General features: G+C 43.7%; 1 protein-coding gene across 4 annotated transcripts in view; it reads left to right on the top strand.

The window, feature by feature from the left end:
- PWD (chloroplastidic phosphoglucan, water dikinase (ATGWD3)) overlaps nucleotides 1-23,915 on the top strand; it is a 95,111-nt gene extending 71,196 nt beyond the window's left edge. For 2 of the 4 annotated variants that reach the window (XM_087689599.1, XM_087689598.1), the window contains 4 exons: nucleotides 21,708-21,784; nucleotides 21,992-22,151; nucleotides 22,274-22,391; nucleotides 22,519-23,914. In XM_087689599.1, coding sequence (XP_087545725.1) covers nucleotides 21,708-21,784; nucleotides 21,992-22,151; nucleotides 22,274-22,391; nucleotides 22,519-23,414 — 1,251 coding nt within the window. In that variant the 3' untranslated portion in view covers nucleotides 23,415-23,914. Of the gene's footprint in view, nucleotides 1-21,707; nucleotides 21,785-21,991; nucleotides 22,152-22,273; nucleotides 22,392-22,513 lie in introns of all 4 variants that reach the window. The other 2 variants (XM_087689600.1, XM_087689601.1) reach the window with 2 other exon arrangements.
- Nucleotides 23,916-24,361: the final 446 nt, after the last annotated feature.

The raw sequence follows: 24,361 nt of genomic DNA, 5'->3' as shown, positions 1-24,361 counted from the left end.
TTCTTCTCCCCTAAAGATAACCCTGGCATTTGACATACATCTGAATGTACTAACTCTAAGGGTGAAGACTTTAGAGAAAGAGATTTTTTGTGTGACGTTTGAGCATGTTTACCATAAATGCAATGATCACACGTTCAAAATCAACATATCTCAAACATGGTAAATAACCCAAACGAGAGAGCCCTTACATTTCAGATTGACTCATGTGTCCCAACCGGCTATGCCACAAAGAAACACTTGGCTGCTTAGTTATGGCGACAATATGGTCAGGCACACTAGATACATGCAAAGGATAAAGAGTATCACTTTTTGACACCTTGTAGCCCTTACATATTTTCCATTTGCTATCCCCAAAGATGGTGTGATAGCCTTCATCATCGAGCTGCCCTGTGCTAATCAAGCTCTTCTTGAGCTGAGGTACATGTCTCACATTATGCAAAACAAACACGGAGCCATGCTGAAATTCCAATTTCACACTGCCAATGCCTGCAATTTTACATGCATAGTTATCCCCCAAGTGGACAACACTACGTATTGCACCATTGTAGTCAAAGAACCACTCATGATGTGGTGTGATATGAAAGGACACACCTGAATCAAGTATCCAAGTGTGAATATCATCCTCAAAACCTGCAATCAATGCATGTGCATCCAAAGAAGAAGCTAGAAGTACATCACTATCACTGTCATTATCATGAGTAACTACATTAACCTCTTCTATTTTCACATTGCTCTTTTTAGCATGTTGGCTGTCCTTGTTTTTAGCCTTATTGGCTCCATTGTTTTTGTTTTTTCCCTTCTCTTTCTTTAGCTGAAACAATCCCTTTTGTAGTGCCCCTTTTTGCCACAATGATGGCACTCCATATTCTTTCCACGAGATTTGCTACGTGCTTTGTTTTCAAGACTGCTCTTATGCTGAAATCTGCCTCTAGTGTATAATGCATTTGAAGACTTGTTTGCTGAGTTGTTCTTTTCAATTATTCCATAAAACTAGAACAGAAATGACATCCAACTTACATGTGTTAAGCATATGGCTAGCGTTCATTCTGGGCCAGGATCAAGCCCAAATTTTTAGTGAATTTCTGCCATATGAGGCAGGTCGATGATGATTTCTTAGTAAGTTATTAGCTTTTACTAACAACCGTAAGTGGAACGGCCATTGCCTATTGAGTTATTCCATCAGCAAAGAACTTTCCACATCAGAGTATAGCAGTTGAGCATTCGAATTACTCAAAGTTGTCCTGAAGGTATCCCAACTTTCAGGTAGAGTGCATAGCAAGAAGATAGCTTCGAACTCTTGATCAATATGAAAATCCAAAGCAATTAGCTGACTGAAAAACTTATTCAAATGTATAGACATGGCTGTGCCCTCTTTCATGCGAAAGTCCATCAGTTTTTTTAGCCAATAAATCTTGCTGGCTGCATTTTTTTGAGCATACAATTCTTCAAGCCTTTACCACATTGCATATGTTGAATTCAGCTTCTCAATGTTGAAGAGCAAGTTGTCTGACACTAAGAGCTCAATGGTAGAGCGAGCAAGCTCGTCCAAGTCATCCCACTTGTCTTGTTCCATGTCTGCTGGTTTGATTTCCTTTGTTTTGATGGGCTTTACATGTTTCTTCTACACCAAGACATTATAGCATTGTTTTTGCCAGATTGCAAAATTATGGACACCCTCAAGCTTCTTAATGTGCAAAAGATTATTGTTGTCACTGTTTCCAGCCATGATTTGCAGTCTCAAATTGACTAACCAGTCACCAAAGGCAAGCCCAAATATGACACAAGTGAACACAATGCACAAGAGTACCAACCAGCAATGAAAATCCCAAGATTGCCAAAAAAAAAAAGATCTGCAAATGAATTTTCAGAATTAAAAAATGTTGTTTGCTGCACTCAAGCAATTTCTGACACAATTAGAGACCAAGCCAAAAGTTACATGTGAAATCCCTAAAATTTCACTGCAATTTCTACTCCAAAAGCATTACGGAGCACAAATTTGACAATTTGAGTCAAATGCCTCAAATTTTAAGAGGACAATCTATTCAAAATTGCATCAATTCAAGTGCCCAAGTGCATATACCAAGCAATTATTGCACAAATTGATGAAATTTTGCAAAAGCCCCGAATTTTTCAAGTCCGGTGTGCACAAATTTCACTGAAATTGAAGAAATTTCACCGAAATGTAAAAAATCCAAAATTTCACGGGCAATTGTGCACCAATTTCGCAATTTCTAAGTTAGATTGTCCACTTTTGCATTAAAGTGCCCAAATTGGGGAAAAGCCCCAATTTTCCAAGAGCAAATGTGCACAGATTTGTATTTTGTGCCTGTACGCGCGAACACTGAGTTGTGGAGAGGGATAAAATTGAAATGAATTTTTAAAAAAAAGACAGCGTTGACCGTCAAGTATGGTTTGTGATGACCCGCGTGGTCACAACTCTCATGGGTGACTTGTCGTATAGGTCACCACTTGTCCTGTCGGAGCGCCCAGTGAAGCCCGTCTCGTCCAATTGCAGCCCTGTCGCCGTGTTTGCCCGCTGACGTGGTTGCGTGTCGCTTAGGCTTGGTCGCGTCATGCTGAGCCTACAACACATCGTCTGCAGTCTAGTCGGGGAGTCTGTCTGCATGCCAACCTAGTTACGTTTGCACAGGTCGTGTGCAGGTCGTGCTGAGGCCTATCACCTGTCAACTGCCTCTCTTGCACTTGCAGAAGGGAGTTGAGAGCATTAGAGTGAGAGAGAGAGTGAGCACAACACAATGAGTATTCGGTACAATGACAATGTACCACATTTTAGGTTTTGAATATATATAAAGTACAAAGTGTAAGGGTGCGTTCACACCCGAACACAATAAAAGGCACGGTGACCCTTTATTCCCAACAGGAGATCCCATCTTGTTGTGGATGATGACAAGTTCACTAAAGTGCAATGTCACTGTTGTAAGGGCCAAATAGCTCCCTCCCTTTCAAAAAAGAGGACAAAAGGCCCCCTCAATCCCCATTTTTCTTCTTTCCCTCCCTCCAAGAGGTGATGAGTTCCATACTTCAAGGACCCACTATTGAGCTAAAAAAAGCATCATAAACTGATCAGCTCTTTATTATTAACCAAAGTTCCATTAAACAATGTGCGGTCCTAGAGAGTATATGTGTCCCATAGGCCAAACCCTGATTTGGGAGGATGCACTCATCTTTTAATAGACAGGCTGCCCATCACTCAGCCTATCCTTGTTTTGCAGATTATTGTCGCTTGTTCTCTATTGTCCACACCCCTTCCTGGCCGATATCTTAGTCTGAGGTTACTGTACATCAGCTGATGCCTGCATCCAGCCTTCTCCATCTACTGATGATCAGCTCGCAGCCCTCTAAATCCTGCATTTGCTGCTTGGCAACAGTGTACAGTCTGCTGGTGGCTGTTTCCAGCCATCACCATGTGTCAGAGGAGCTGCTGCACTTTGCATTCGCTATTACTAAGTGGTTTACTGCCTGCGTTTGCTGCATTGGTATTGATGTCATCATAGTTGTTTTCAGGCACACCTGAAAAAAATTTCAGACAATTGTAGTCATCTGAAAAACACATTTCAGATTTGACATTTTTTTTTTTGGATAAAAATTTTGGAATTTAAAAAAAAAGCATTGATTTCAGGTTGGTTTTGCCTACTTACTGGTCCTGAGTGCCCACAGCCTGGAAATCACATTCTGTGACTGAAAGCAACTCAAAATCCCTTGCAAAGTCTGCAAACTGTGAGCAACACAGCTGCCTGCTTGGAAACACTGCTGCCCCAAACTTTTTGACCACTGGGGAAGATCTCTCTCTCAGCCTTTGAGCAGTGCAGTATATTCAGCCTGCGTTTTCATTGTTCACAGCCTAAAGTCTGAAAGCTGAAGTCTTAACTCTAAAGTTTGAATATTATATCAGGCCAATCCAACAACTGGGAAGTAGCCAACACTTCTCCTTGCAGGGAATTCTCCTCCTTACGAAGATCAGGAGAGTGCCAAACTGCAAAACGTAACATCTCCTGCCATGATGCAATCAAATGAAAAAGGAGAAAAGACAAGGAGACCTTAATAGGCCTTGTAGAGTTAAGCACATGCCACCAAGAAACTTGAATGATTGTGCTACCATGAGAGATGCCAGTCTTTTCTATGAAAAATTTTGCTACGAGAGAAGAGAACACACCTCTCTCTCTCTCTATATATATATATCTCTCTCTCTCTCTCTCTCTCTATATATATATATATATATATATATATATATATATATATATATATATATATATATATATATATATATATATATATATATATATATATATAAAAGCTGAAGCTTGAAAGCTAAAATTTTGAATTTGGAAATTGGCGTTTTGTTGTAATTAAAAGATAGCAAGCTTTTACAGCCCAATGTCTTCATCTAATACTAATGATGTTAAAATATGTTAATAAAATTAGGGTCACGTACAATTTAGGTCCAAGGTTTGAATCATACTTTCATACGCATTTGCATTTGACTTTTGATTTGCGTATGAAAAAACTATGGATGTCATCATCCACAAAGGCAACATACTGTTTTGTTTTGTAGCTGCCAGCTATCACCTACCTCATTAAGTCACTTTTCAGCTGCTTCCTACTGTTTAAGCTGTCCTAGTCTTGTTTGGCACCGATTCAAACACTCTAGATGCACATTTGTTGTTGCTATGCACATTCAGAGGTTGTCTGTTGCATTTTAGAATCCGTACAGAGGACGACACACTCTCCAGCTCACTCTCTCTACCTCGATCCTAGAGATATGGGAGTTCGAGGTTCAGTGTTCAATATTCACCTTGCATAGTGTGTTTGCTACATTGAGGATTGTATTGATTTCTTCATTCATCTTTAGCATTCATCGTCTATGAGTTGCCCTAACCATACCGAGTTCTTTAATTAGTTTGTGCTTTGTCGTACAATGTGTTTGTTATTTGTAGATGAGTGTTTCTTTACATTTCCCCGTGTCATCAATAGAGTGACCCCTCTTGTCTGTCGGAAGACTACATCTTAGCAACTTGATTATAACTTTGTCATGCCTAGGTCCTTTCAGAAGAGTTCTATTGTTATGGGCATTAGTTGTACATAGAGACGTGGGTTATGGGGAGTTCCTACTTCCACTTGAAGTGGGAGTTGGCATGATTTGCAGCACCTGTTGGCGCCTTTAGATGAGCCAAACTACTACTTTTCACGAACTGCATACTTTAATGAGTAGTTTGAGACGAAGTTGATGGTCATCATTTACAACTGAGTATGTGTTTTTGTGAGTGGTGAAGGTGCTTGATGCTTGTATGGCTTTCGGAGTAGTGGTCCATCGCAACTAGAGGTCTAGAACAAAGTTTTCTCACCTCATCATTCTTTTATGCACCCCAGAGTAGTGGTGATTCCTCGCTTGGACGTGATTGAGGATCTACTAGCCCAAATTGAACATGTTGACAAAGGCTCGACTAACACCTCAATTGATGGAGGAACACTGCGGTTTGAGGAGGAAACATGACACCTCTACTACATGTAGAAGCTAGTAGGGGGATCGGAGCTCGCCTTTTAAAGTAGTTGCCAAAGCATTAGTGCATGGCATTGAGTTTCCCATGTTTCTTGTCTTCTACCATGTTGAACAAAATTTTTAATTAATAAACTCTAGAGTTTTCCCATGAGCTTACATCTGGCGCCCTGAAACGTGAATAGCCTTCAATTTAATGGATCATGCAGTTCAAGGAAGCTGATTGTTTGGCAATAGGTGTAGCTAGCCCTTGTTGGACACATGGCCACTTTGTGACTTTAGGAGCACAAGCTCTCTTGCTCTTAGGCTAGTAGAGTTAGCAAGGTGCTTCCACGAGGCTCATTCACTTACTAGGATTACTTCATCAATATCCAGAGTTTTCACCTTAATTGTCTTTACTACGCTATCTTGTGTGAGAGATCACAAGGCCATTGTTGTAGAGTAGGTTTTGTGGGTTTGGATAAATATTAGAAGTATTTGCATTCAAATCCCCAACATCTACACATCAATATGTGTCAAATAGTTGGCTGCATTTTGGATAGAGGTGGTGGTTGTCTTGCGTGAGAGGGACTCTTGGATTGAGTCAATGTTGGAGAGAGACATGTGCAAAAATCAACTGGCATAAGTCAGTCAGTTTTTTTACAAATCCTAACTCATGTAGTGATTGGGGAGTTCACTTGGGCTTTGGATGGTATATGGGCAGTAAACAATCAAATACATTATGTGCCAATGTTAGACTTGATCTGGTGGAAGCTAATGACTTATTGGAGCACAAGTCGTCTTTCCCTAGTGGACCAAACTCCTAGTGGTCTGAGGGCTCACACTTTATGGGTAGACTTGGAAGCTTCTTCTTCAAGAGGGCTTCTAGGAGTGTCACCCCCATTCTAGAGGACATTGAAGACCATATTTGAGGTGGATCTTCTCTATGGTGCCAACCACCCTCCCAAGTTGATCTTTCCTTTGCAGTTTGCTAGAAGTCTTTTCCAAAGCCTACGGAAGGTATTAGAGCAAAGGCCTCCATGTTGTCAAGAGGAGATTGATAGACAACCAATCATTTGGAATCTGTAAATTTGGGTTTGAGAGAGGAAGTAACTTGGGGAGCATAGAACATTTAGTGGGCTGTTTGGGAGCCCGGATTTACCTACTTTATCAGGGTTTAGAGAGAGATTTACAATGGCATAGACTTGGAGGCTTTTGAGCAAGCATTGAGCAGCAAGAGGGAAGTAGGGGCTAGATAGTTGGAGACTAATGAGCAATCCCCTAGGAGTGGCTTACCCCTCCTCACCATGAGTTTATGCAGTGGGGCCTTGGTTGGGTAGGGCACTGCGGTGCAAGTGGTAGGCAGGTCAAAGGTGCAACGGAAGAGGATCATGAACTTGGAGAGGAAAGAGAAGAGAGAGGCAGAAAGAAAAGAAGAGAATGATTTGTAATCTGTACTGAATCCAAATGGCATGCTGAGTACGATGGTGGACTGATCAGTCCTTGCACGCAGCCCAAGGTGTCAGTGAGGGCACCTGATCAGGCTGATGACAACTACAGCACCTAAGATGGAGGAGGGCTGAATACAGTGTGCGCTAAACCTACAAGCAAAAAGATAATCTGCTAGAAGTGGGGAAGGGGCTATACATAGCCAACTAGGCCCAAAACTGGCCGACCTGATCAGGCAGGCCAAATCTTTAGTCGGCTAATCAAATACTGGCCAGCAGCTGTCATAAATTCGAAAACAGCTGGCACAGATAATAAACAAGCCACCTCCACTCTGGCCACTATTGTCTGCCCGAGAAATGCAGAAGGCCTAGAACTAGTGTGAACACTGTCAGATGGGAGAGGATCGAGGTGCAGCTGAAGTGCAGTAGACAGTGTGAGAGTGAGAGACAGAGTTGAGCACGATACCCAATGCAATAGTACTGAATAGAGTGTTAGCTGAAAGTACAAATGATAACCCTTATACCTTAGGGTTATAAGGGGCTGTTCACACCCGAACACAGTAAGTGCCCGTAAGTGTGCACCACAAGCACATACAAAATAGTACACATAATCTGGGGGAAAAAACCTCTCCTACCGAGAGTAAAAAGTGCCCCAGTGTCCTAGTGATCACCCGCACACTCCCATATGAGCGTAGGCGTAAGTAAGGCGTGTGAGATACCCAACAAACCCCCCTGGAGTGAAGAGTGATCAAGTGTACAAGGATCATCCGCCACCAAAGGGCGTCAAATTCAAAGCATCGCGAAATGCTTCAAATTTGTCTCGTGGAAGAGCTTTGGTGAAGATGTCTGCCCAATTGCTGGTGGTAGGACAGTAGACAAGGCTGATATCACCTGCATGTAGCCTCTCTCTGACAAAGTGGTAGTGAATCTCTATGTGTTTCGTGCGAGCATGAAACACAGGGTTCCGTGCCACTGCAATGGCACTCTGACTGTCAGTATATAAAGGAGTAGGCTCCGTAACAGATACATCCAAATCAGCAAGTAAGCGTCTAAGCCATGCGCACTCAACTGCAGTAGTGAAGGCTACCTTGTACTCAGCTTCACATGACGACGTGGCAACAGTGGATTGTTTCTTGCTAAGCCAAGAAATGCATGACGAGCCAAGAAAGAAACAATTGCCACTAGTGGAGTGACGAGTATCAAAATCACCAGCCCAATCAGAGTCACTGTAAGCATGTAACTGCAGTGGTCCCCCCTTGGCATAAAGCAATCCAAGAGCTCTAGTACCCTGCAAGTAACGAAACACACGCTTCACAGCTTGCCAATGCGACATACGAGGCTGATGCATGTACCTGCTCAAAACTGAAACGGCAAACTGTATGTCTGGCCGAGTGTGGCATAGATAGATGAGACATCCCACTGCTGGAGCATAAGTATGGATATCAAACAAATCACTGTCATCATGTAATGACAGTTTGAGCCCAGGTTCCATGGGTGTACAAACTGGCTTGCAATCCTGTAAGCCAAACTTCTCAAGAAGTTGCCCAATGTACCTTGACTGACATAATCCAATGCCTCTAGCATCATGTACGAACTGGATGCCCAAGTAATAGTGCAAAATACCCAAGTCAGACATGTCAAAAGTTTGCTGTAAATTATTTTTGAATGCTGAAATCTGATCAGCATGTGTTCCAGTGAGCAAAAGGTCATCTACATATAGACACAAAATCAGCATGGATCCCCCCTCTTTATGTACATAAAGGGTAGACTCAGATGGGCTGTTTACAAACCCCTGACTAAGCAAGAAAGCATCTATCTTTGCGTACCAAGCTCGTGGAGCTTGTTTCAAACCATATAGAGCTTTTTCAGCTTGCATACTAAATTTTCTGAGCCTTCAACTGCAAAACCAATGGGCTGCTGTACATACACTTCTTCCTGAAGTTCCCCATGTAAGAATGCAGTCTTTATATCCAGCTGATGCACTTTCCAACCAAAATGTGCAGCCAAGGCAATCATAGACCGAATGGTCGTCATACGGGAGGTAGGAGCAAAGGTCTCCTCATAGTCAATGCCCTTTTTCTGTGCGTAGCCTTTAGCTACCAGCCGTGCCTTGTACTTATCTATGGATCCATCTGCATTCCTTTTCAATTTGTAGACCCATTTCGTACCAATGGCACGCTTGCCAACTGGCAAAGACACCAAATCCCAAGTATGATTCTTATGAATAGAATCCAATTCAGCTTGCATGGCTGCCATCCAATGCACACTATGTCGTGCATCCTCAAAACATTCAGGCTCCTCATTATCATGAGTACATGCTGCCATAACAAACTCCATGGAATGTGCTGAATCATGCAGTCGAGTTTGCCTTCGAGTACGACCAGCCAAGGGTGTTTCCAAATGACTATCTCTCATAGTCTGCGTGTACCATCTAGGCACCTGTCTTGCTTCCTGACTGTGTACAAGTTCCTGCTGAATTTCAGTTTCAGCAATGTGCTGATTTACTGCATGTTCCATAGGAGCAGCTGGCTGAACATTAGGTTCATTTGCTGAAGTACCAGCTGAATCACCAAATGTGATGGGCAGCAGCCCTTCAAAGACATCACGGGCAGCCTGATATGTATCAAAACCAGCCAAGGATAATTCTGATTTTTCATCAAATACAACATCCCTGCTGACAAAAACCTTCTTGGTCACGGGATCATAGAGTCTGTAGCCTTTGCTTTCGCTGCTATATCCCATAAAGATGCATTTTACAGCCTTGTTGTCCAACTTCTTTCGAAGTACCTGTGGAATATGGGCATATGCAAGACACCCAAAAGTACGGAAGTGGCCAACAGAAGGTTTGCGGCTGTGCCAAGCCTCAAAAGGTGTGACGGTTTTCAAGGCCTTGGTAGGGCATCTGTTCAAAATGTGGCAAGCGCACATGACGGCTTCCATCCAAAAACTATGAGGCAAACTCTTTGCCTTCAGCATACATCTGGCCATCTCCATGAGTGACCGATTTTTCCTCTCTGCTACCCCATTCTGCTGTGGAGTATATGCAGTAGTGTACTGATGGATAATGCCCTTCTGCTGCAAATAAGAATTCAGCATAGAGGACATGTATTCCCCCCCTCGGTCCGAACGGAGAGTCTTAATCTTGCAACCAGACTGAGTTTCCACAAGTGCACTGAAAGCCAAAAATGCATCGTACACTTCTGACTTCTTTTTCAAGCAGTAGACCCAGCAAAAACGTGTAAAGTCATCAATAAATGTTACAAAATAGTAACAACCACCCAATGACTGTGTCTGCATGGGCCCACAAACATCCGAATGCACAAGCTGCAATCTGGCTGTTGCTCTAAAAACAACATCACGGGGAAAAGAGAAACGATGCATTTTCCCCAAAATGCAACTCTCGCATAAATGCTCAGGAGGTCTCTCCAAGAGAGGTAATCCATCCAACATCTGAGTACGCTGTAATAGCATCAAGCTGCCATAGTTTACATGCCCCAAACGAGCATGCCATAACTCTGCCTCTAACATAGCAGGAGTAAGATTGGATGTCAAATATGCAGACTGATCTACCGAAAGAGCATCCAACTCATATAAACCATGACACAGAGAACCTGTCAAGACCAATGTCATGTGTTCCTTGTCACGGACCATGCAACGGTCATCATCAAAGGTGACCTGCAAACCACAACGTGCCATAGAAGAAATGGAAAGCAGATTCTTCTTAATGCCAGGCACATACAAAGCATCCTGTAGGCGGAGAATAGAGCCATCAATGGCTGTAAGCTGAATCTCCCCAATACCACGAACAGGGTATGATGCATTATTAGCACACTGAACAGACTTCCCAACGGGAGGTGCACCAAGAGAAGCAAACAAATCTCTACGAGATGTGATATGCCGTGAAGCACCACTGTCAAAGAACCAAGTGTCAGCATCCTCTGTAGAGCTAAATGCTCTATCAGCCCAAGAGACATCATAACTGCAAGTGTAAAAACAATAGTCCCTGGCTGCAACAAAGGACGCGGACTCGCTAGCAGTGGAAGGAGCTGCAGAAACAGACATCCCTGACTCCTTCTTCTTCTCTTTGGCGATGCGTTTCCTGCACTCAGTGATATAGTGGCCAGGCTTCTTGCAGTAATGGCATTTTCCTTTCTTGGCTTGCGTGCCCCCCTGTTTCTGACTTGTCTGTGAAGTGCTACTACTACCAGAACTCTGCGAAGCATTTTTCCCTTGGCTGTTTTTACCCTTCTGCCTTGACATAAAAGCCTGCTCAGAGGCTATACCATCCACACCACTGTTCCGTCTAGTTTGCTCCTCCTCTAGAAGCAAACTGACAAGCTGAATGAAAGTGATGGGCTCTTTCGAAATCCTCATAGTGAGGTTCAAGGCAGTATGAAAAGCCAAGTAAGAGGGAGGCAGTGAATTCAATGTCGTAGAAATCAGCTGCGCATCTGAGTAGTACTCATCCACATTCATGAGTTGCTCCCGCAAGTCCTGAATTTTGTTGAGATGATCCTGCATAGAATCACCCTCATTCATCTTTAGAGTCTCTAGCTCTTTCTTCAAGAAAGAGATGCGAGTCTCATTCTTTCCTGCAAACATCTGCTCCAATGTCAACCAAGCTTCTTGTGAAGAAGCTGCTGAACGAATATGAGGAATGATAGAACGCTGAACTGCCAATGCAATCAGCAACATAGCCTGTGCATCCCGTGTATCCCAAGTTTTCTGAGCTGCAGTTCTTGGGGGAAGTGGCTGAGCGGGCTGAGGTGGAGGGGGCTGAGGTTGCCCTCTTGCACGTCCTCCTGGAGGAGGAGTAGCGGGAGCCACAACTCCCGGTCGTGCTTCCTCTCCACTGACATAATCCCACAAATTTTTGGCCACTAATACATTCTTCATCATGAAAGACCAAAGGGAATAATTGTTCCCATCCAATCGGTCTTCCTTGGACACATAGGTGAATACATCTCCTCCCTGATTTGCCATTATTTCCCAAAAGGCAATAGAGCAATGTCAATGCAGTACGGGCTGGAAATCTGCAAATTTCCAGAAATTGCAGCAAACACAAGTCTGCAATTAATGTGCAAAGGGTACTCTGTCAAAAAAAAACTGTCACTGATACACGCTTCCCAAGGTGCAATTAGTGCTCAGCAGCACTAAAACATCAAAAGCCCCAAAATTTTATGCCCAAAATTTCTGTCACAAATGTCTGTTACAAAAGCCCCAAAATGTGCATTCAATGTGTCACAGACTGACACAGCACGTTTCCCAATGCTGAACCTGAACCTGTTGCACGAACTCCTGTGTAAAAGAAAAGTGCAGAATGTTACCTCTGCGTGTTGACGACGGGCACGATTCCCGAGGTAATGACTGCTGGGTATAGTCGGACTGACGCACAGGTACAGGGTACAGGATGGTGCGTCAGGACACAGGCGGCACGTCAGGGCACTGGTGGCGTGTTAGGAGACAGGTGGCGGGACAGGGTACCAGTGGCGGGACAGGGCGTCAGATGGCGGGACAGGGCGTCAGCTGGCAAGGACGTGACAGGGCGGCGTCAGGAGGCGGTGTCAGGTGGCGCGTTAGGTGGCGACGGCGTCTGCAAGTACAGGAGGCGCGTCAGGTGGAGCTTCTCGCAGACAGGGCGGCGCTGGTCACGAACTGGCACACGCAGGAGCAGGGCTCGTGACAGACAAGGCGGCTTCAGCTCCAGGTCCAGGCGGCGCAGGCAGCTGGTGGCGCTGTCTGACGAGCTGGCGCTAGGGCACAGAGGCGCCAATCTGGCGGGGCTCCTGGCGGCGCTGCTACAGGAAGGAGATGGGCTGACTGACGAGTCTGCACAGGGCAGACAGATGCAGGCCCAAACCTGAGCTGACTAGCGACGGCAGCTGAGTCCTCGGGAGCTGTGCAGAATCCTCGGGAGTTGTGCAGAGCTGCTGACCAGCTCTGATACCAAATGTCAGATGGGAGAGGATCGAGGTGCAGCTGAAGTGTAGTAGACAGTGTGAGAGTGAGAGACAGAGTTGAGCACGATACCCAATGCAATAGTACTGAATAGAGTGTTAGCTGAAAGTACAAATGATAACCCTTATACCTTAGGGTTATAAGGGCTGTTCACACCCGAACACAGTAAGTGCCCGTAAGTGTGCACCACAAGTACATACAAAATAGTACACATAATCTGGGGGAAAAAACCTCTCCTACCGAGAGTAAAAAGTGCCCCAGTGTCCTAGTGATCACCCGCACACTCCCATATGAGCGTAGGCGTAAGTAAGGCGTGTGAGATACCCAACAAACACACCCTAAAGTCAGTAAAAAAATAAATGCACACAACAAATATGGGCTGAAACTCCCATGTCTCCATCAAACTTTGATGAAGCTCACAATCAGGAGATGACTGATTAAGAGAATACAAGTTAACACCCCCTTTCAGATCTTGGGAGTGTCTAAATACTCAAAGACCCCATGTGATAAAGCTAAAGCATAGAAGCCTGAGACAATGGTGTTGAGTTAGCTACAATGGAGCTTCTGCGTAGAGATGCAGGTTGAGAGAGAGAACAGACACAGACACACAATTCGTGGTACTGAAGAGTGTACCTCAATAATGTTTTAGATAGGTATATGCACTATGTACAACCTGGCCCTTACGGGCGGATACGGGCACTGCCCTTTATCCTAACAACCTCCGCCTTAAAGGCAATGTGCCCAAAGGTAGATGAAAAGAATCAGCTAAGCCTAAGTATGTACAAAGTTGAAGAGACTATACCTATCCAATACCCATCATTTTCCGGCAATGGGCAAACCTCTCTGTTGGAAAACCCTTCGTGAGAAGGTCTGCAGGGTTATCATCAATGTGCACCTTGACCAGCTCAATGCTCTTGCTGTCAAGTACCTCTTTGATGAAATGATACTTCACCTGTATGTGTTTTGTCTTTGCATGAAAGACAGGTTTCCGTGCTAACATGATAGCGCTCTGACTATCATAGTGAAGGACAAGAACCTCAGTAATCCCAAGCTCAGCGACCAAACGTGACAGCCATAAGGCCTCTTTGCATACCTTAGTAGCAGCCACATACTCTGCCTCCGTAGTAGACAGTGCAACATACTTTTGCAGCTTGGATATCCAAGAGACAGATCCCCCTGTGAAGTTAAACACATACCCTGTAGTGGACTTTTTGCAATCCGCATGTCTAGCATAGTTTGCATCTGTAAAGCCAACGATAGATGTCTTCTACTTACCAAAGCAGATGCACAAATCCTTTGTGCCCTTGAGGTATCTCATAATACCTTTCATTGTTTCCTAATGCTTCTTGCCAGGGTTTGCCATGTATGTGCTAACCACTCCCACTACAAAGGCAATGTCAGGACGTGTAGCAACCATAGCATGCATCAAACTGCCAATAGCTGAAGCATTCAGAATCTTGGCCATTTCAACCTTCTCATCATCAAATGTAGGGTTGTCCTTTGCATTGAGTTTCACATATGGAGGCAATGGAACTCCGATTGCTTTCCCCCCTTGTATATTGAAATGCTGCAAAATCTTGGATACATACTCCTGCTGAGATAGATAGAGTAACCCCTTCGATCTATCTTTGAGTATCCACATCCCAAGAATGTGATTGGCATCACCAAGATCCTTCATGTCAAAGCTGCCATGAAGACTTTGCTTCAATGAATCCAAGGCATGAGTATCCCTGCCAGCAATCAACCTGTCATCAACATACAGAACCAAGATAATCAGGCTGCCATCTGTTGCCTTCTTGGTGTACAAGCAGTGATCAACTTGACTTCTTTGAAGCCCTGAGACTGCATGAAAGTATCGAACTTATGATACCATTCCCTCGGTGTTTGTTTCAGCCCATACAAACTCCGTTTCAGTTTACAGACCATCGTCTCTTTGCCTTTAGCAACAAAATGTTCAAGCTGTTGCATATATATATCCTCATGCATATCGCCATGTAAGAATGCAATCTTTACATCCATTTGTATGAGCTCCGTATGTTCAGCTGCAACCAAGCCCAAAATGATTCTTAGAGTAGTCATCTTGACTACAGCAAAGAAGATCTCGTCAAAGTCAATTCCATATTCCTGCTTGTACCCCTTTGCAACTAACCGTGCTTTGTACTTTGGCGAAAAGCCAGAAGTGACCATCTTGTAAACCCACTTGCATGGAAGAGTTTTCTGCCCTTTAGGCAACTGTACAAAGTCCCAAGTACCATTTTTATGAAGTGATTCCATTTCCGACAGCATAGCCTTGAACCACTTCTTGCTGTCCAGTCTAGTCATTGCTTCCTTGAAGCATGATGGCTCACCGCAGTCAGTAACAGTGACATAATCTACCGCATACTGCACACCAGGAATAAACCTATTTGGCTGCCTTGAAGGTCGGGTTGACCTACACAACAAAGGTTCTGCGTTTGCTGGCTGCTGGGCCTGCAAATCTGCATTTACAGGTTGTTGTCCTGAAATACGGGTTTGCAATTCTGCATGTACAGGTTTTCATCCTGAAATACGAGCCTGTAATTTTGCATGTACAGGGTGCTGTCCTGAAATTCCAGCATGCTATCATGACAGTTTAGGCTGTTCTAACTGCATGTTTTCAGGCTGAAATTGTGGTGTATCATGGGCAATACCTTGCTAGTCATTTCCAGCACCATTTCCCGCATTTTGAGGGTCATTTACATCAAGTATACGCTGTTGTCCACTGGTCACAAATGGCTGTCTAAAACGTACATCCTCCTTGAAAACAACCTTCTTGACTTCCTCAGTCTTCTAAGGTTACTTATACATGCAATCTTCACGGAAGATGATGTCATTGTTGCGTACTATCTTTCTTTTCTTGGGATCCCATAGTCTGTACCCCATCTCACCCTCATCACCGTATCCTAGGAATATGCATTTACACGACTTTGGTTCCAGTTTGCTACGTTCTTCTTTCTATATGTGCACAAAAGCCTCGCAGCCAAACACTCACAAATGAGCATAAGAAGGTGGCTTGCCCGACCACTCTTCTTGAGGGACTCTCCCTCCAAAGACATGTTCGGTGACCTATTAATCAGATGAATGGCTATCATAATAGCCTCTGCCCAAAAGCCATGGGGTAATGCAGTATGAGACAACATCGTACGGACCTTATCCTGTATGGTCCAATTCATGCGCTTTGAAACTCCATTTTGGGGTGGATTATGAGGGGCAATGAGCTCCCCTTGCTGTCACAAAATGCCTAAAAGACTTTTAACATATACTTCCCACCGTTTTCAGAGTGAAGACACTTAAGTGTCTTATCAGTCTGGTTCTCAACCAATGCCAAGAATTTTTGAAACGTGTCAAGCACTTTGTCCTTGCTATGAATAAGGTAAACCCATACCTTCCGAGTAGCAGCATCGACAAATGTGACAAAGTATTTTTTTCCTCCTAGCAATAACCTTGGCATTTGACATACATAGGAATGTACTAACTCTAGAGGCAAAGATTTCAGTGAAAGAGACTTTTTATGAGATGTCTGTGCATGCTTACCATAAACACAATGATCATAGTGCTCAAAATCAGCATAACGAAGGCAAGGCAAGTAACCCAAACGAGAAAATACTTTCATTCCTGTTTGACTCATGTGTCCCAACCGGCCATGCCACAAGGAAACACTTGGTTGCTCGATCACGGCAATAACATGGTCATGCACACTAGATACATGAAGTGGATACAAAGTATCGCTCTTTGAGCCTCTGGCAATAACCCTAGATCCTCTGTAGATATTCCATTTTCCATCACCAAAGGTGGTATGAAAACCATCATCATCTAGCTGACCAGTACTAATCAAGCTCTTCTTAAGCTGCGGTAATTCCCCTCTAGTATGCAAAGCATTGGAAGACTTATTGGATGCACTAATTTGCCGATTCATTTCTTCCATGAGTAGAGCACTCTCTACATCAGCATACAAAAGCATAGCATTAGAATTGCTCATAGCAATCGTGAAGGTATCCTAGCTCTTTGGTAGAGTACAAAGCAAGAACGTAGCTTTGAACTCATCATCAATATTGAACTTCAAAGCGGCAAGCTAGCTGAAAATGTAGTTAAACTTACTAAGGTGAGTAGATATTGTAGTACCCTCTTCATACACAAATCCATGAGTTTCTTCAGCCAATAGACTTTGCTTGCAGCACTCTTCTAGGCATACAATTCTTCCACTCACTTCCAAATGTCATAAGCAGAATCCAACCTTTCAATGTTAAACAGCAAGGCATCCGAAATCGATAGCTCAATGGTCGAGCGTGCAAGCTCATTCAGCTCATTCCAGTCATCCTACTCTACATTAGCTGGTTTTGTTCCCTTTACTTTAATCAGCTTTGCTTGCTTCTTCTGCAACAAGATATTATAGCACTACTTTTGCCAGACTACAAAGTTGTGTGCTCCTTCAAGCTTCTTGATATGCATAGGATGATTGTCACTATTACTAGCCATGATTCACATCCAAATAACTGTATGACAGTAAATGACAGCTAATGCCAAGCAATAGAAGCTCCAAAATCCACTCAGTAGTATGTGAGGAATATCCCCAAGTATGTAGCAGCAAGAACATACATCAGTTCATTGCCCAAAATGCCTCAAAAGCATTCAATGCCAGTAAACATACCAATTTCTTGACAAAAACAGAGTGCAGTCCTGAAATTCCTGACAATATAGGTGGCTATCTTGCAATTCAGGAGTGCAGTCCTGAAATTCTTGACAATACAAGTGGCTGTCCTGCAATTCAAGAGTGCAGTCATGACATTCAAGAAAAATCTGTTCTGCAAATTCAGAACTGAAATAACCTATTAGACTGACTAAGATTGAGCTCTAAAGATCATGCAAAGCTGCCCAAAACATCACCATAATGTTCTTGCATAGAAACGTATCAAATTGTTTGATAGTGAGGTATGCTATCCTGAATATGCAGGAAACTGTCGTGAATGTACAGCAATAGACCTGTAGGTAAAGCTAATCCAAAAATGAGCTTTAATCACTGCTCAAATGCATTGCAAAATCAAATCCAAGCATGTAACATCAACCATAAGCATGAATACATGGTATAGAATGCCCGAGACCAAGTCTAGAAGCAAGACATAATGCATATGTAGTCAAAATGTCATTCAGCCCTGTTATTCCAGTAGCCAAATCTCTGTCAAAACCAAGCAAAATGATGACTCTAATCACACCAAAATGATCTCTAATCATGGACCTAACATCTTCAAGTCATGTAACACCAAATGGGCATCAGATAGTCATCATATAAGTGAATCATAAGCATTATTCACTTAAGAAATAGTTGCTGCCCTGTTTCCAGCCACAAATATGTTTGCAAAATGAGCCAAATCCTTGCCAAGGTTAGCTCAAAATGGCCTCAAGACAATGCCACATGGTTCCTAAAGCATCCAGCATCAAGATACATCCAAATAGCTATCATATGAGCATCAATCTCAAGAGAGCAAGTGCTGCCCTGTTTATTATAGATTTGAATACTGTGTATTTCAGACCTGAAGCTGAATGTATATCAGCCCCAAGTGTAATACTACACTTCAATGCTCAATGCTAAGCATTAGATGCAAAGCCTGGAACACAACCATGATGCAAAATGAAGAGGAGCAGCTGTTGTAGGTCCTGACCATGCTGAAAACCAGATCTGCATACCTACATTGATGGCGCCTTCAACCCTGAAGAGATTGGAAGGCTGGTCCAAGTGTTGGAGATGATGGGGAGGGTCCCCAAGTGGCCAATGATGGTTGTCAATAAGCTCAAATGAAGAGGGAAGCTTCAAGCTTCAAGAAGAAGCTTCAAACCTTGCTGCCCTGCCTGCAGACTCTTCACAGTGAACTCTTCTTCAACTTCAAGCTCCTGCACCTGAAGAAATGCCAAGCTCCTAATTGCCTGAACCAAGCTCTAATACCACTTTGTTGAGTTGGCTACAATGGAGCTTCTGTGTGGAGATGCAGGTTGAGAGAGAGAAGAGATAAAGACACACGATTCGTGGTACTAAAGAGTGTACCTCAATAATGTTTTAGATAGGTATATGTACTATGTACAACCTGGCCCCTACGGGTAGACACAGGCATTGCCCTTCATCCCAACAAATGGCTTCATAAAGAGGTTCACTGTATTGTTCTCTTTGAGATAGTACGCCACCACTAAGTCAGAATTCATGATCTATTGGCGAACAAAATGGTATTGAACCTTGATGTGCTTCGTGTGAGTATAAGACACTGGGTTCTTTGCCAGAGCTAGGATACTCCTATTATCCATACACTACTGATTGGATCTTGTCTATGGAAAGCCAATCTTCACCAACAACCAACGGAGCCAAACTGCCTTTGAGCAGTAGAACAAAGTGCTTAGTACTCTGCCTCCACAGAAGTCAAGGCCATGGTAGGTTGTTTCTTACTGTTCCATGGGATAGCTCTCAATCCAAGGGAGAAAGCAAAACATGTAGTGGAGCATCTAGACTCCACATCACCTACCCAATCTGAGTCACTTCATCTAGCAAGAGTGGCCCCCTCTCCATACATGATCCCGCGGGATTGAGTCCCCTATAGATAGTGTAACACGTGCAAGGTGGCTCTCCAGTGAGCTCGAGTAGGAGTCTTCATGAAAGAAGACAGTAAAGCCACCACAAAAGAAATGTTTGGCCTAGTATGAATAAGCAAGATCAAGGAGCCAACAAAGTACCTGTATTGAATAGCATTTGGAAGGGTATCTTTGGTAGTCACCAACTTGGACTCAGGGTCCATGAGACATAAAATAGGCTTACACTTAGCCATGCCCCTCTGAGGCTTGTTGCTTTTGATGTAGACTCATTTAGGGGTCTTAACATAGCTTACACCATGAAGCTGAAGAATGTCTGCTTGCTATGACTTGGAATCCTAAACACAACGTATCCTATCAAGCTAGTCAGTGTCTACTTGTCTAGACTCTTATTATTCGTTTGTCCAGTCCACCCTCAACTCTATTGTTTGTGAGGAGTGGAGGTTTCAATGTCCTTCCATATTGCTTGGGTTGAAGTTGGTTGCATGCTAAGCTTTGAAGGTGTAGTCCCAAGTTGTGAAAGTGCAGTGGGGACTTTACCACTTTGGGCCATGCCTTGGGGGAGGTAGTCCATCGGGCTGCTCCAATTCCCTCTTATACCTTCTTCAGGGTGTGGTTGTCATGTCTTTTGCTCTCATTGCCAAGTGCCTAGGCTTGCCTCTTTGCTGGCAAGCTGTCACAGCTAGCCTGGATTTTTGGCATTGGAAATACTGGTGTCATTTAGATACTTGGCATGACACCCATATTTTGGGTGCTTGGAGTGTCATGGATCCATTTGATTGAGATGATATTACCTTGCACCCCTTTCAGCCTTAGAGTTGAGATCGTACTTGCAACTTGAGTTCCCTTGGATCCCAAGTCCAAAGGCTTTCACCTTAAGAGTGGGTTGAAGAGTTATCCATCGATCAACTAGCAACACTCTGTTCCATGAGACATCTTTGGGCTTAAAGGAGTAGATCGTGACTTCATTGCTGAAGTGCACCTTTTACGGACTCAGTTGGGTGTGGCCCTGGATTTAGCTCTTCTTTTGGTTCATCTTAGCCATGACTGTAACTTGGGTCGTGGAGGCATTCTCTGTCTCTTCTTTAAACATTTCTTGCTCTTGCCTCTGTTTCCTGGAACATTTTTTTGCCTTAGTCTTCTCTCTCTCTCCATGCTCTCTTTCTTACTCTTTTCCTCTCAGCCTTCCTTGCTTAAGTCCATCTTTATGTCCTCTCCTCCATTAGCGTCTCTCTCTAAGTCTTTATCTTTTCTTCTCCAATCTTCGTGCCTATGTCAGTACTCTTATCTTTTTCTGTCTGCACTTGCTCTTTTTCTCAATAAGCTTCATCTATCTTGGTTTCTTGTAGGCCTGTGTTGGTAGTGAGCAGTAAGGGATGGCCTTCTACAGCCTCCCATGGAGGAGGGATTCAGACTTACGGGCTGGCTGGATCTTTGTTGTGTAAAAAAGGGACTTACAGCAAGGAATACAAATTGTGATATATTGGCTATATTAAGATCATTCAGTCAGATGTGTTTCGATAGGTTTGATTCATGGTCATTGGCTTTGACAAGGATGTCCTCTTAGTACTAAGCTGTATGAGATTGTTACTTATCATTTGTGGATAATTTGGGCTGGAATTATTAAAATTCATGCCAAATTAGAATATTGGAGTTATCATTTTGGCTACCACATGTGAGGTGTAGAATAGTGCAATCCATCTTGGTGACATACATCAGATTTTTTTCCTGCCATTGCTAGTTTGGTCTGAATCAGAGATTGACCGTCTCAGATTATGAAATACTAGAATACCTGTTTCCAGTCAGCTGTAAACTAGTAGGACAAGGAAAAGCACATCACATGCCTATGTGAAATCTCCAAGGAAGCAAGGTCGACATTTTCAAAGTTTCATTTGACAATCTAGACCCATCAGCATATCATAATGGTCAGGCTGTTCTTATACTAAGAAAGCATTCTCTCTACCTCTACCCTCGAGATTCTGTAAACTCTTGGAGATCTTCTGGACCAGTTATTTGGTTGTTTGGTCACTTGATGTTGATCAAAGTCTAGAAATTTTTCTGCTATTATTCCCTTGAGTGATTATTGATTTCCACAAAGTACCATTGCTATTACACTCTCCAGGCTAGTATGCACCTGCACAGGCAAGTATATGGACATGTTTTCCACAGTAACAGAAACAATTGTACAAAGTCTGCTTATAAGTTCCTGTTGGATGCAGGAAAAAGTTGTCTTTGTCACTTGTGAGGATCCTGACAAACAAGCAAGCATTCGGAGTCTGGTCGGTTCCAGAGTGAAGTAAGATCTCCATCTTAAGTCCAGATTGTGTTATATAATGTGAGAAGCACAACCAGCAGGAAGAAAATTGCAGAAGACTGTCTGAAGTTACCAATTGCAAATTAAAGAAAACTGCAGAAGACTGTCTGAAGTTACCAATTGCAGATTAAAGAAGCAAGGCAAGGTAGTTTCTGTCTTTGTGCTGATGAGAGCATGGTCTTTGCACAGGTTAGAAGCAAGTGCAAATGCTGTCAACATCTCAGTGCATGAGGGAGCACTGGTGAAACAGAAAGAGCTTGCAGTTGCAGGACATCGTGGCCACCTGCCTGAAAAGGATGCTGACATTACCACCCACTCGGATGTTCCAAGTGCTCCTCGTGGAAGCAAGGTTTTCTCTAAACACATGGGTTCCAAAACAATCATTTCTACTAGTCTCTTCAGCTAAAAGACTTGGTCTCTCTCAAATCACATCAGTTCCTGTATTAATGCCTTAAGTATGACACATTCCAGGTTCTTTCAAGTCCACCTGGAAGTGTTTTGGAGCTAGCAAGTGTGGATGTTCAGACAGCTGGAGCGAAGGCTTCATCATGTGGACAGCTAGCAAAGCTCGCTCATCATGCTAAAACCGGTGCATTATTTGTTCGTTATAGCTTGATTCACATTAAACCTCTATGTACACGTTCAGATTGTAAAGGAATTGGAGAGCACAGTTCAAATTTTGGTTTTTAAACTGCTTCCCTTGTTGCACAGTACAGTTTATAATGATCAAGGCGTGCCTGCTGCCTTCAATGTTCCTGCTGGGATGGTGATACCGTTTGGAGCAATGGAGGCTGCTCTGCATGATAGTGGGAATCATGGGCAATTCTGTGAGCTGCTCAATAAAGCAGAGACTGCACAGATTGAGCATGGTGAGCTGGATGCTGTGTGCCTTGAGCTACACAACCTGGTGGCAGCACAGAAGCTGCCAGATTCTGTAATCGACCAGATTTCAAAGGCCATGCCGAGGAATGCCCGGCTCATTGTCAGGTCAAGTGCCAATGTGGAAGATCTACAAGGCATGTCAGGGGCTGGTCTGTATGAATCAATACCGAACGTACGAGCATCCGCACCGGAGAGTTTCGGCAAGGCAGTGGCTCAAGTGTGGGCTTCGCTATACACGAGGAGAGCGATTCTGAGCCGGAGAGTCGCAGGCGTGCGTCAGGGAGAAGCAGCGATGGCAGTACTGGTGCAGGAGCTGCTGGCCCCTGATCTGTCGTTTGTGCTGCACACAGTGAGCCCAGTGGACAGGGATGAGAAGCTGGTGGAGGCAGAGATAGCGCCTGGGTTGGGCGAGACACTTGCTTCTGGGACGAGGGGGAGCCCCTGGCGGTTAGCAAGCAACAAGTTTGATGGGAGCGTTGAGACGAAGGCCTTTGCAAACTTCAGTGAGGAGATGGTGGTCTCGGGAGGAGCCGATGGGGCTGTGAAGCGCAGGACGGTGGATTACAGCACCAAGCCCCTCTCTCGAGACCCCAGCTTCCGTGAGAAGGTGGGCCAGCGACTGGCGACCATTGGGTTCTTCCTAGAGCAGAACTTTGGGGTCCCCCAGGATGTGGAGGGTTGCATTGTAGGGCAGGACATCTACATTGTCCAGGCACGTCCTCAGCCCTAAAGTTTAAACTAACCTTGTCCGATTTTTTGTTTAGCGCGAGCTTGTACGATAGCTGTGCGCGCGCGTGAAGGGCTGGGTTCTCTCCCATAGACAACCCAGCGTAGAGTTGCCTCACTTGCATGGGGGGACCTTTGCATCTTTATCAACACTTATTGCATTTAAAATTCTTTCAATTTTATTTACCAAGCATATGTAGGGTTGGCTATCAAGGCAAGGGGGGCCCCTTGGCATCTTATCAAAATATTATTGCATTTGGAAAGTTTTCAATTTTATTTGCTATGTAGGGTTTGCTATCAAGGCAGACAAGCCTCGAGCCTAGGGACTATCCATAGTGAAATGCCCTTCTTGTGTGGGGCACCTTTGTACCCTTCAAAAACATGCAAATTAAACCATCGTAATTCTTGAAGAGGATACTTCCATGTAAGCAAGTGTTCCCCCTTGGTGGAACTCTTTCATGATATATAAAACTTTGTTAATGAGTTCTCTTTCCTTCACCATCCATAAGAAGTTAGCATCCATATGCTTGTGTTGTTCCTAGTATAATGCCCCTATAGCCATTGACCTACTCCATTTAGAAGAACATGATGTGGTGCCTTGCTTGAAATCATTCTTGCTCCTTTCTCGTTCTAGCCGTTGTGCCATATAAAGTAGAAGTAATGCAATTGCACTAAGTTGAAGATAAATGCTCAGAAGGAATTTGTATTTAAGGCTTGTTTATTTGCAAGTCAAGGCCTAAAGTGCGCTCACACTTTACTAGTTGATTTCTCTGAGCTCCCTTTTAATGCATTTGCTTCATTCCCTAGCTCTTGCTCCCAATCACCTTGCATGAGTTTGTTTACCATTAGATGCATCATGCTCGTTTTCAGGTGCAACATGATTGGGTTTTTGTGGCAACCAATTCATTTCAATCATCATTTGCCCTTAACTAAGATAGTTGAGCTTCATCA

This window comes from Lygodium microphyllum, chromosome 12 (assembly GCF_053477565.2).
Source record: "Lygodium microphyllum isolate KBCC chromosome 12, Lygodium_microphyllum_v1.1.10, whole genome shotgun sequence".
NCBI lineage: Eukaryota > Viridiplantae > Streptophyta > Polypodiopsida > Schizaeales > Lygodiaceae > Lygodium > Lygodium microphyllum.
This window is presented reverse-complemented; position numbering and strand designations above follow the sequence as displayed.